This window comes from Guillardia theta (genome assembly GCF_000315625.1).
Source record: "Guillardia theta CCMP2712 unplaced genomic scaffold GUITHscaffold_391, whole genome shotgun sequence".
In the NCBI taxonomy this organism is placed as follows: domain Eukaryota; class Cryptophyceae; order Pyrenomonadales; family Geminigeraceae; genus Guillardia; species Guillardia theta.
Genome location: NW_005434292.1, coordinates 1 through 11,618, shown reverse-complemented (window position 1 = coordinate 11,618; position 11,618 = coordinate 1). Strand labels below are relative to the sequence as shown.

The following is an 11,618-nucleotide window of genomic DNA, read 5'->3' as shown; positions in this document are numbered from 1 at the left end:
TCCCCTCCCTCCCTCCCTCCCTCGTTCTGTCTTTCCGACAAAGTCTTATATCCCATGGGCGGAAGGAGCGAACCAGGGAGTTGAGGAAGGCGATATCCGCACGCGGCTCGTTAGCATCTACAGGAGGTCAGACCCTCTCTCCTCCGCCTCTAACTCCTCCTCTAACTCGCTGCTCCTCCTCCTCCTCTAACTCGCTGCTCCTCCTCCTCCTCTCACTCGCTCCTCCTCCTCTTCCTCTCACTCGCACCTACTCCTCTCACTTGCTCTCGTCGCAGGCCCATAAAGGTCATAGACGACTTGGGCGAGTCCCTGGTCGTGGTCCCGAGCGCCGTTGCGGAGAGGATAAGGCGATGAGCCTCGGTAGCAGCAGCGACTGCGGCAGGAGGAAGAGGAGCAGGAGCAGGAGCAGGAGCAGGAGCAGGAGCAGGAGCAGGAGGAGCAGGAGGAGCAGGAGGAGCAGGAGGAGGAGGAGGAGCAGGAGGAGGAGGAGGAGCAGCAGCAGCAGCAGGCTTCAACGGGCAAGTTTTGCTACTCATTGAGGTGGACAAGATCAAACTTGTGAGGACGAGGATAAAGCCTACAAACCCGCCTCAATAAAATACTAGGAAACGAAGGAGGCAGCGAAAACCGCTACTCCAACCACGCAAGCGACGGCATGCACGACAAGCAGGGGAACAAGGATCAGGACAAAGAGCAGTAGCGCAAGGAAGACGGGCGAGACCCATGCGAGAGCGATACTGCCGAAACAGGCGAGCACGCAAACGATGAAAGGCAGGGTCCCCATACACCGCCTCCTGAGCGCATCTCATCGCACTCCGCTGTCAGGAGCTCCATGGTGATCCGCCAGGTACCAGAGCAACCGCAAAGCGTCAGCATGAAGAAGACTTCGTATTTTACTCATCTCTCTGATTGACTACGAACCCGGTCCCGCCTCAGGGCCTGACGATCCGCCGGTCGCAAAATGACCGGGGGGCCTTTGCGTCGCTCAACTTCCCTTGGGAGACTTAATCTGCGCCAGATTTGTAATTTCAATAAGATGATTTCAATTTTTGAGGTAACGAGTTTGAAACTTACACCTGGCCACTTAAACGGGTTTCCCAACCTCTTCTCAACGCTCGGAGAATCCGTGTGGTAGTCACTTATGGAGGAATGCTCCCAGGGGGTGGGGGTGGGTAAATCATCCGGGGTGGTACTGGTGCAGTTGGGAAGCATAATGTAATGTAAAGGGGTGAAGTGGACATCAAGAGTAGGGTGGGGTCATTTTCTGGAGATAATCAGGGGGTAGGTAGTAGGAAGCGTTAAGGATTCTTCAGGGTGGGTGGTCGGGGGGACGCAACGCGATAGCGGACATTATTGCCTTCCAGTTCTCTCCGCCTGGCAGCGTATAGACGCCATGCAGAGATGGATAGAAGACTAGCAGAGACAGGAAGGGGATACACGTGAGTAGATGAAGGAGCAAGCGCTGAGATGAGCTACTGCTGAACGTGATGCTGTGCTGATGTTGTGGCAGGTTGGAGTACAAGTTCGATTTGAAGGTTGAACAAGAGCCGACGAGAAAGATTTAATATTCATCAATTCAGAGCAATGTCGTTCTCTGACTTCATCGTGGACTTTCTGAACATTGTCACCCTCGGCCGATCCAAGTTCATCCTCATCGCCCGAGCTATCGCATGCTTCAAACTTGTATCTCTCGCATACTTCCTCGTCTGGTCGTACGGCAGCCATCAGTGCTTTCGAGACCTCACTGGCTTTGCAAGCTTGGTTGTTTTCCTACCCTTCTTCGCATGTCTTGCTCTGTTTGCCGTCGAAGTGTTGTTCTGGATGTTCTCTTTGTACAAGAAGATGCTCACCCGTATGTACACGCAAAGTCTGCTCGACGCAAACCGCAACCTGCTGTCGCTCTGCACCCCGGAGTTGTGCATGGCGCAGAAGTTGAGAATAAGAGGTCTCAACGTGCTAACCGACGTTGGCATCTTGATATGGTTGATCATTGTGTGTGCCATGTATGCCGAGTTTGAAAGATCGCAAGCAACAACACAATGTATCTACGATGCGAAGCTTGGCGAGCCAAACAGCTGTGTCATCTGCAGCTTGCAACCGTTGGTTGCCGCGTATGCGTGCTTCTTGGGCGTATCCACAGGCATCATCTTGAAGACAGTTGTCCTGGCCTCGCATGGAGACTTCACGCTTCAGTCTCGAGTGTTAGAGAATGTCCTCATGAACGCATCGCGCTGCAAGAACCCTTTCTGGGTGTGGGTAAACTGCAGTGAGCTCCGACAGCTGTACTCTGCTACCATGGCCGGGATCTTGTTCATTCCGGCGCTCCTGCTGATACTGGGAGGCTACGTCATGGTTTCCTCAAAGGCTCAGGTGTTCATCGCTCCTCTCCTGCTTGCTGCGACAGTGATCATCGTGCTCGTGGACGGAGGGCTCCTGTGCCTCCCTTGGCGCCTGTTCTGGTCCTTCCTCTCATCCGGAGGATCCTTGCCATCGCTGAAGATCACCTCCATGGTCTCGAGGCCTCAGCGCAAGGTTATCGCTTCCTTCCTATGGTTCTTGTCAGTGCCATGGATAGGTGGCTGCCTGCTGGCCAACATGGGAGCCCTGGGAGGGATAAACAATTTCTCTGCCATTCTTCTGCTTATCTGTGCGATCTTGACGGTCTTCTTGTTTCTTGTTCGAGACCGTGAGATGTCTGTCGACGAGAACATGATGCGAACTCCCGTCGACAACTACGGCCTGATCATGTCCAAGGAGCGGATGGTGTCTGAGTTTGCGCGCATCTTGGCAGAGAGCAAGGACGGTCCAGCTGTTGTGGAGCACGAAGTTCGGATTCCCACCTACCTTGCGAGTCAAGATAGGATCGACCTTGCTGCGATCGTCAGCTACCGTTGGAGCAACGAGCACATGTACAGGAGCAGGAACCCCAACGCTGATGCTCCCCGCTGCTACAAGATCCGTCTTGCCGGCAACCAGGGGTTCGATTGGGTCGTCACCATAGTCGAGCCGATGCTGCAGGGCATGGTGACGGCGCTGTCCAAGGGCAGCCAGGAGTACGTGTGGATGGATCAGTTTTCGATCCCTCAGGAGAACAAAGGAGGTACCATGGAGCGGGAAGAGCTCAAACGTGCTTTCAAGAGTCAGCTGATCCCGCGCATGATCGGCCTCTACTCGTCTGGAGGGATCGTGGTCGCCTTCAACAACACGGGAGACTCTCGGATCCTGGAGGAGGACTGGTATCAGAACCGCCTGTGGTGCCTGCAGGAGTACACGTTCCCAGAGAAGATCGTCTTCGAAGACATCAGCGACCGCAAGGGAGGAGATCATGAAAAGGAGATCAACAGCAAGCGGTCGAGGATGAGTCAGCTCTGGTTCCGGTCGACCAAGCGGATCCGATCGAACCAAGTGGCCGACGTGCTGATGGACCACGAGAGCATGCAGCAGAAGATCCTGCTAGACTGGGACCAAACCTCCAGCTCCCTCCCCCTGGATATCATAGAGAGGGTGACCATGATCGGACCCTCCGACTACTTGACAACCGTCAACAGCCTGAGCGCGTCCAATCGCAACGACATCCTTCCCGCCCTCGCGCAAGCATGGTTTGGTATCATCATGACGAGAGAAGAGACCAAGTTCAAGCTCATCACCAGCATCGTCAACTCCTACTTCAAGGAGACCCACAACTTGTCCATCGATGTCATCGTCAACAGAGAGGAGGGTTCTCAGGTTCTCCCGTCCTCAGGGAGCATGTCTGTCCATCGCATGCTCGCCGGCCTTCCCGCAACCAACGAGGCGGGAAACGCGCAGCTTGTCAAGATCAAGTGCCATGGAGTGAAGCAGACACAGCGTGATAGCTTGCCTGACTTGCACGTCATGACAGGACAGCTTCTGACTCCTGCTGGGTTCGAGGACTGGACTACGACGTTGGAATGTACAAGGGACCCGAACAGCATCGAGGAAGGAGTATACAAATACCACCTAGTCAAGATGACTGTCTTTCAAGGCTCGCGGGAGGCTGCCGGGCAGGAAACGTACGTGTGCGAGTGCCTGTAATGGCGACAGACTTGCCTCGAACAGGCAGTGACGATGTCGCGAGTCAGTGTTCGAGCGATCTCTGTCGACGAGTGTCAACGCAGCAATGTCGTGTGCAAGAAGACTGTCAAACAAACTGTATCAGTATTTGGCAGAGTGAAAGTGAGATAGAAATTTACTGAGCACAGCAATTTGATGGAGAGAAAAGATTGAGATAACGTGTGAGCCAATACATAATGATAAACTTCTCACTTGATTACAACAACCTTTCGGTTACGGCCTGCCTTTGGCGGCATGGCTCGGAGGGTTGCGGAGTGAGTGGACGAGGAGCGTTTGAAGGAGGAAGAACAAGAGGAGGACGCTAAGGCTAGGCTGGAAGAGCAGCAAACTTGGGTTTAGTATCGATCTTCAACCTTCTTGCTGACTTTCATGCGAAGCATTCCAATGAGTTGCTGGCACACTGACACTGATGTTCATCACGGTGATCATCGGATGAACTCGGTGTACGGTAGCCCGGCTCTCAGTCTCACTGCCACGTTCGGACCGTTAGTGATTCCGCCTCATGTTCAATGTTACTAAACGGTTACAGGCTGTCGCCATGGCACAGCCCGGCTTGAATGGGCCGGAAGTTGAGTGAGCCGCCGGGCCGGCGGCAGCCCTGAGAGCCCGGGCCCCCGGCGCCGTCGAAGGGCCCATTGGGACTCGAAAGTCACTCCGACGCCGTCACCCGGGACCGGGTGGCCGCAGTGACTCACCGTGACTGAGTCACGGGCCGACCGCCGGGCCGGGTGCGACGAACTTCCGAGTTCGGAGCTCAGCCCGGCCGCCGCGGCGGCGCGGCTTGCGGCGCCGCCGTGCCACAGGCTGCGGCAGCACGGTCACGGTTGTGCCCCGCCCCGGGCCCGCCGACTCCGGGCGCCGCAGGGCCGGGCCGGGCCGTGAGGCTACCGTAGTAGCAGCAAGGTGACTTGAGTGATCACTGACCCACGGGCCCTTCAGACACCCGGTCACGGTTCGAGTATACAGATGGGTCACAAGTGCTCAGTACCGGTGATAACCTGTGCATAAATGCCATAAATGATGGGGTGGGTAGTATTGCAAGTCAGGGTGTAAAATTAGTGGGTAGGGTGGTCTGATGTCGGGGTAGAGGTTCTCTTCACTTGTGCAGTACCCATGTCTACTAGTCTCGTATTCAGGCTCATGGTGGGGTACTTTTGAAAAAAACAAAGTATTTACAAGGGTGGGTGGGCAATGGGGGTGGAGGTGAACTGAGGACCCTTGGTTGACAACATACGTGTTGCGAACCAGGGGGTACTGGTGACCAGGAAAGATGGCATCCATGTGAGGAAATGAGGGGTAGTAATTGGGAAAAAAGGGGGTAACCTGATAATCAGGGTGGGTTCGAGTGAATGGGGGTGGGTGGTGTAAGGGTTGCAACGTGGTAGGACCCACCTTTTCGTATAGTTATGATATGGGGATAGGTGGGTGGGGTAATGGTGGGGAACTACAGTAAGGGACCGGTGGTGAAATCAAAATATTTCCCAGGGGTGTAGCTTCATGTTGAGGTGGGGTAGGAAATGTAGTAAGGTAGGGTCATCAATCGGTAAGGATCAGGGGTACCTAGATGATGGGGGGGGGTTCATTTTCCCGGAGAGGGTAGGGGTAGTTGCATTACATAGCGATCGTATAAAGACGGGGGAAAGACGGGGGTACTCGTCAGGGGGTTCGCAACATATTAGTAGGGTAGGGTACAATTTTTCCAAAACAAATGCCTAGAAAAGTGGGGTATGATAATGAAGAATATGTGGTGGGGTACTTTAATGAAGGGGTAGTGTAAAAAGAAATAGGGTGGGGTACTCTGTGTAGAGGGGTAGAAACCATGGAGGGTGGGCGGGTGGTAATCGCTGGATCTCTTCCACGCCCAAGGAAGGAGGGGGATGTTATACCGGTAGGGGTCCACCATGCAAAGGGGTAGGTACTCATCTTAATTACTTATTGAGATGTATATGTAAGAAAAATATTAGTCTTCATAGTTTTTAATTACCTATTCAATCAGAATTGACCGGAATAGTTTAGTCATATCTGGACATATAGAGAATTCTATGGAGAGTGGGTGGGTGGATTTTGACACTATCAGTCTTGAAGACCCTGGTCTCTTTATTAATCCACTGCTCACTATGGCACGAGGGGGGCATAGATCAATGGGAGCAGGAGGAGGAAGAGAAGGAGGGAAGAGACGGTGAAGATGAAGGTAACAGTAGGAACACAGAGCAGAGATGTGAAGGGAGGAGCAGAGAACAAGAGGAATAGGAAGTGATATTGACCATGAGGATGTTTTGATGCTCAGGGAGTTTACCGGAGGATTATTCAAAGGCACCAGCTTCAGATGTGTTGGCAGGGGGGAGATGTTTGTTTGCTTTGAAGATGTAATCACGTGCAATGAGAGGAAAACGTAGCGAAGAAAACGAAATGACAAATATTTCGTGCGGGGGCAAGGAACTCGCAAGGGAGACACGATCTGACTTGTCGCATGTTTGACAGGACGTTCCCACGAACCTGTCTTGAATGTGGAAGGAGCTTCCCTGAGGAATCGATCTTGTCAAGTACATCCCGCAGTTCCTTCTCCTCCTCCTCTTGTACCTGTGGGGCATCCGTCCTGACGCAACTCCTGCCGATGCGATCCTCCACCGCAGTTGTGAGGAACAAAGTGCTCGCAATATCCTGTTTGAACCAGATCTCCTCTCAGCACCATAACTTTCCTGGGCATTGCCGCCAGTATGGAACGAAGCTGAGAGTGCAGCGAGAACAGCAGCGATCTGAGACAGCATCGCAGCTACTGTCCAAGTGCAACATCGAGAGGAGGGTTTCGAACGGTTTCGACCTACATGCCAACAAGTCTCACATCCACACTGGCAGCAAGTCAGCACCCGAGCCCAGCAAGAAGCTGGGCAACGCAGCGGACGTCAGCATCCGATCCGTCATGGCGAGTGCAGCGGGGGCTGCGGCCCTCGGGGGCCACCTAGCGGGCAAAGTTATCGACCCCTTCAGGCTGATGGAGCCGCAGCTGCGGTCGCTGACAGAGAACCTCAAGACTCTTGCTTCAGCAGACAACAAGGTTTTGGACACTGTCTCTCGCTACTTCTTCGACGTCCCGGGGAAGCGCTTCAGGCCTGCTCTGGTGCTTCTCGTCGCGCAGGTCGGATGCTGGGCTCTACCCTCCCCTTCGTCCTCCTTGACGTCTCTCTGCCTTGCGTTCCCTCCTCTCCTCCTCTCCTCCTCTCCTCCTCATGTGTTCTGCAGGCGAGCCCGCCAGCAGGGGAGATCTCAAGTGAGCAGCAGAGGCTTGCAGAGATCACAGAAATGATCCACACGGCTTCACTGCTGCACGATGACGTCATGGACCATGCGGAGATCAGGAGGGGCATCCCGTCGCTCAACAACGTGCGGGAGCAGCATATTCCAGTGACTAGCGCTGAGCCCTTCCTCCAGGTCCACGGGAACAAACTCGCCATTCTAGCTGGTGATTTTTTGCTATCGAGAGCATCACTGAACCTGGCGAGGTGAGTAGGGGGAGGGGGGGGCGGGGGGGGGCGTTGGGGTGCGGGGTTGACCCGCCGGGGCCCTCCGTAACTTTGGGGGCTTCAGGTTGAAGAATGTGGAAGTGATCGAGCTGTTATCGACGGTTATCGCGCACTTGGTTGAGGGGGAGATTATGCAGAGCAGAACCGAAGTAGAGGAGAGGCGGCTGCCTGGCCAGGACCCCCTAACTTGTCGCAGACGTTGGAGGCAACAAACTTTGACTACTACATGCGAAAGACTTACCTCAAGACGGCCTCGCTGCTCGCCCATAGGTGACCACCGTCCCCCTGCTCCTGCTCCATCTCTCTTGTTCTCTCTCTCCCTCCTACGCTACTGCCTCCTCACTCGCGTCCACTCGCAGCTGTAAAGGGGTCGTGCTCCTTGGGAGAGCCGAGGAGAGCTTGAAGGACTCCGCATCCGAGGTTGCCTTCGAGTACGGGAAGCACATTGGGCTCGCGTTCCAGATTCAGGTGATGGAGTGACAGTGTCCGCTTCCTCTTCCCCTCCCTCCTCTCTCTTCTGTTCCGCTCCTCCTTTTGTTTGTCCTGTCCATCTCCTCCACTCCAATCCCCTCGTGATCTCCTGCAATTTTGTGCGATCCGTTTGCCGTCGTCTTGTATCTCACTGATCATGAAACCTCTCTTCCTCTCCCTCCCTCCGTATCCTCTCTCCCACCCCCAACTCTTCCCTCGAGTTGGCAAGGCTCCTCCTACCTCTCCTCGTTGACACAAACTGGGAATCTCCTGACGCACCACAGGACGACGTGCTGGACTTCGAGGGAGACCTGCAGAGCTTGGGGAAGGTACAGGAGAGCATCGAGGGGTCGAGGAGGTGACGCCGTGCCCTTCAGACGCCAGGGAGCGATCTCAGGGAGGGGCTGACAACAGCTCCCGTCCTCTTTGCCCTGGAGAAGTTCTCGCACGAGCTGGAGCCGATGATCCATGTGCTTCTTCCTCCCCTCCCTCGCCGCGTGCTGACGTGCTGCCCCTACAGAGGTGCTACAAGGGGGAAGGCGACGTCGAGCGAACCATGCAGCTGGTCAAGCTGAGTGATGGCATCGCCAAGAGCAGGTAGGAGCAGCTGCATGCGAGCGAGAGGAGGAGAGGTCTGACCGGGATGATGCAGAGAGCTGGCGCTGGAGCACAGCAGGCTCGCGATCGAGAGCGCCAACAAGTTCGAGCCGTCAGTCACAAGAGACGCCCTTGTGCAGCTCGCGCACCTGGTGGCCTCTTGCTCCTGCCACTCCTGCCCCTCCCGCACCACCTTCTTCCCCTCCCGCACTACCTCCTACCCTTCCTGCCGCTGCCCTTACCCCTGCTGTTGATGCTGCTTCCTCTGCTCCCCTAGCCGCCACACCATCCTCCATCCTCCTACTCTGCCTTCCTCGCTCTCCTCGCTCACGCTCAGCCGCAGGTGGTGGACAGGAAGGCATGAGGAGGGTGGCGCAGCTGCTGCTGATGAGGGAACAGTCGGAACTTCCTGCCTTGTGCTGTTTGTGGTCGGCGGAGACGATCGCCGGCCGAGAGCCTCATGATGTACATAACATGTGTGTGAAAGGAGCATGCGGACATGAAGAGATTCTAACAAGTTTCAAGCTTCATTGAGGGTTGGGAGGAGGAGGTCGGGAGTTGGGGAGAGAGCATGATCTATGATTGGGTGTGGGGATGCAGAAGGCCGCCGGTTGCCCGACCCGGGCCACTCAGCGGCAGACTACCGATCCGAGCCTGTCCGCAGCACTCGCTCAGCGGCCATTGAAGGCCGGGCCGGGGCCCGCCGCCGGCAGCGTACACCTCTATTCCAACCCGGTTGGCACACGAGCTATGTCTCTGAGGCGGGCCAGCAAAAGCCTTCAACTTTGAAACTTCGTGGAAATTACCAGTTCCGAAGTTTGATCGAAACTTCTGAAGATTGACAGGGGTACCTGATCATCCACGGGTACCTTTGACCCCACCCCATCTTCAATTATGTGGTATTAGTAGGGGTCTTATTTGGATGGCCAATCTAGAAGAAGGGTAGGGTACTTAAGTCGCAAGCGTGGACGACAAACCATGTTGAGGAAGGCGATGAAGGGGATGATGTTGATGGCGATGGCGACGACGATGATGAGAAGTGAAGGTGAGAAACGATGAAATTCAAGTTGAATAAGAGTATGATAACACGAGGAAGAACGAAGAAAGATGTCATATGAGACAACTCGAGCAAGAGTAAGGACGAACACGTGGAGCACATTTCATAGGACACAACATCATCTGCCCTCTGCTGCCCAGAATGTGTCATCACGAAAGCAGGACATGGATGGGGCTGAATGTTGGTAGTGAAGAGAAGAGAAGTCTTGAGAAGGACAAGGCTGGGACTGGATGCTGATAAAGGAGTTAGAGGGAGAAGGGATAGGATGGAGGAGGGGTAGGAGATAAGAAGGAGGAGGGGCAGAAAGTAGGGGTAGTGAGTGGAACAGCAGCAGATTTAGCAGGAGTTTGCGGCCCAAGTCAATCTGACTTCCTCCTCAGGTTCTTTCGCTTCCGCTGGATTGGCCGTGCCGACCAACTTTAGATGGTTGAGCATGGGAGGGGCCGGTAGCTCCTCCTTCCGCCCCCTCTCCCTCAGAGGAGGCAGCGAACCAGAGGCATCGAGCAAGTACGACCGCGTGCTATGGGACATGCTGCAACAGCATCCGGACGAGATCCATTTCCTCAACACCGTGTTCAACTTCCTGCAGAGGAGGACGCCCTGCTTCAACGGGCCGAGGGCCAAGGACAACTACGAGATCCTCATTGATACTCTCTGCCACCAGAAGGAGAGGTACCTGCAGCACATCGCTTCCGGGGGAACTATGAGAAAGCCAGAGCCCATGCAGGAGGAGCCGAGGAGGGTGGAGACAAGGACGGAGAAGAAGACGGAGACGAAGACGGAGCCATCTCCCACGACGGATGTTCCGATCACGGAGGAGACGCCGGCTGATGGCAAGGAGATTGAAGCCAAAGATCAGCTGGAGCTGGTGGAAAGTAATGAGGGAGGAGGAGCGAGGCAGACGGGCCTGCAGATCCCAGTGAACAATGGAGGGAGGACGGACAGGTGCTGCCTCTGCTGCTGCTGCCCCTTGTCCCTGTATTCTGGCTTGTTTCACTTCCCTGTCTCCTTACCTGTGTATCTGCCAAACTCTCTGTCATCCTCCTCCACATCTCCTCTCTTCTGCTCTTCCTCGTTTCCTTTCTCCTCTTCGCTCCTTGTCTTCTTCTCCCCCCTCCCCTTCCTCTCCCTCTCCCTCTCCCTCTCCCCCTTCCTCTTCCTCTTCCTCTTCCTCTCCCTCTCCCTCTCCCTCTCCCTCTTCCTCTTCCTCTTCCTCTTCCTCTTCCTCTTCCCCTTCTCTTCTCCTCTGAGCTCTCAACAGGTATGTCTGGGCTCAATCGCTTACCGAGGTCACTGCGGACATCTTCCTCCCTCCCGGCATGACCCCCAAGATGCTCAAGGTGGAGACGACTGCTGACACGCTCAAGGTAGGAGAGCTGGCGCTGGGTTTGAGGAGGAGGGGGACCAGGAGGAGAAGAGGATGAGGAAGAGGAAGAGGAAGAGGAGGAGGAGGAGGAGAGACAGGGGCGTCAGGGGGGGCAGGGGGTCAGGGGGGCAGGGGGAAAGGAGCAGGAGGAGCAGGAGGAGCAGGACAAGGTCGTTGTCGAGGAGCAGGAGTAGGAGTAGCAGGAGCAGGAGCAGGAGCAGGAGCAGGAGCAGGAGCAGGAGCAGGAGCAGGAGTAGAAGCAGGAGCAGGAGCAGGAGCAGGAGCAGGAGCAGGAGCAGGAGCAGGAGCAGGAGCAGGAGTAGAAGCACGAGCAGGAGAATCAGGAGGAGTAGCAGGAGGGAGTTCTATTTTCATCTTCCTACATCTTGGAGCCTGACGTGTCTGCTGGCCAAAGATCAGCAGAAAGACCGGAGAGGTAATCCTTCAAGGCACCTTCCCCGAAAAGATCTTTCCGTCTGAGACAACCTGGACGGTAGAGAAGGACATCCTGGGA

The 11,618-nt window shown here is 55.3% G+C and overlaps 3 protein-coding genes across 3 annotated transcripts; all 3 read left to right on the top strand.

Annotated features, from left to right (window-relative positions):
- Positions 1–1,584: 1,584 nt before the first annotated feature.
- Positions 1,585–4,669, top strand: GUITHDRAFT_149478 (hypothetical protein; the record flags this gene model as incomplete). The annotated part of the gene is made up of 3 exons (XM_005818076.1): positions 1,585–4,035; positions 4,078–4,194; positions 4,622–4,669. 3 exons carry the CDS (start codon positions 1,585–1,587, stop codon positions 4,667–4,669), a joined length of 2,616 nt encoding a protein of 871 aa, XP_005818133.1.
- Positions 4,670–7,012: 2,343 nt separating this feature from the next.
- On the top strand, positions 7,013–8,935 carry GUITHDRAFT_83378 (hypothetical protein; the record flags this gene model as incomplete). Its single annotated transcript, XM_005818075.1, has 10 exons — positions 7,013–7,228; positions 7,333–7,473; positions 7,522–7,592; positions 7,678–7,762; positions 7,810–7,883; positions 7,973–8,081; positions 8,369–8,413; positions 8,462–8,554; positions 8,605–8,681; positions 8,737–8,935. 10 exons carry the CDS (start codon positions 7,013–7,015, stop codon positions 8,933–8,935), a joined length of 1,110 nt encoding a protein of 369 aa, XP_005818132.1.
- A 1,236-nt stretch (positions 8,936–10,171) lies between these two features.
- Positions 10,172–11,617, top strand: GUITHDRAFT_122641 (hypothetical protein; the record flags this gene model as incomplete). The annotated part of the gene is made up of 3 exons (XM_005818074.1): positions 10,172–10,683; positions 11,000–11,124; positions 11,554–11,617. Coding segments are annotated over 3 exons (701 nt in total), but the record flags the coding sequence as incomplete, so codon positions are not given.
- Position 11,618: the final 1 nt, after the last annotated feature.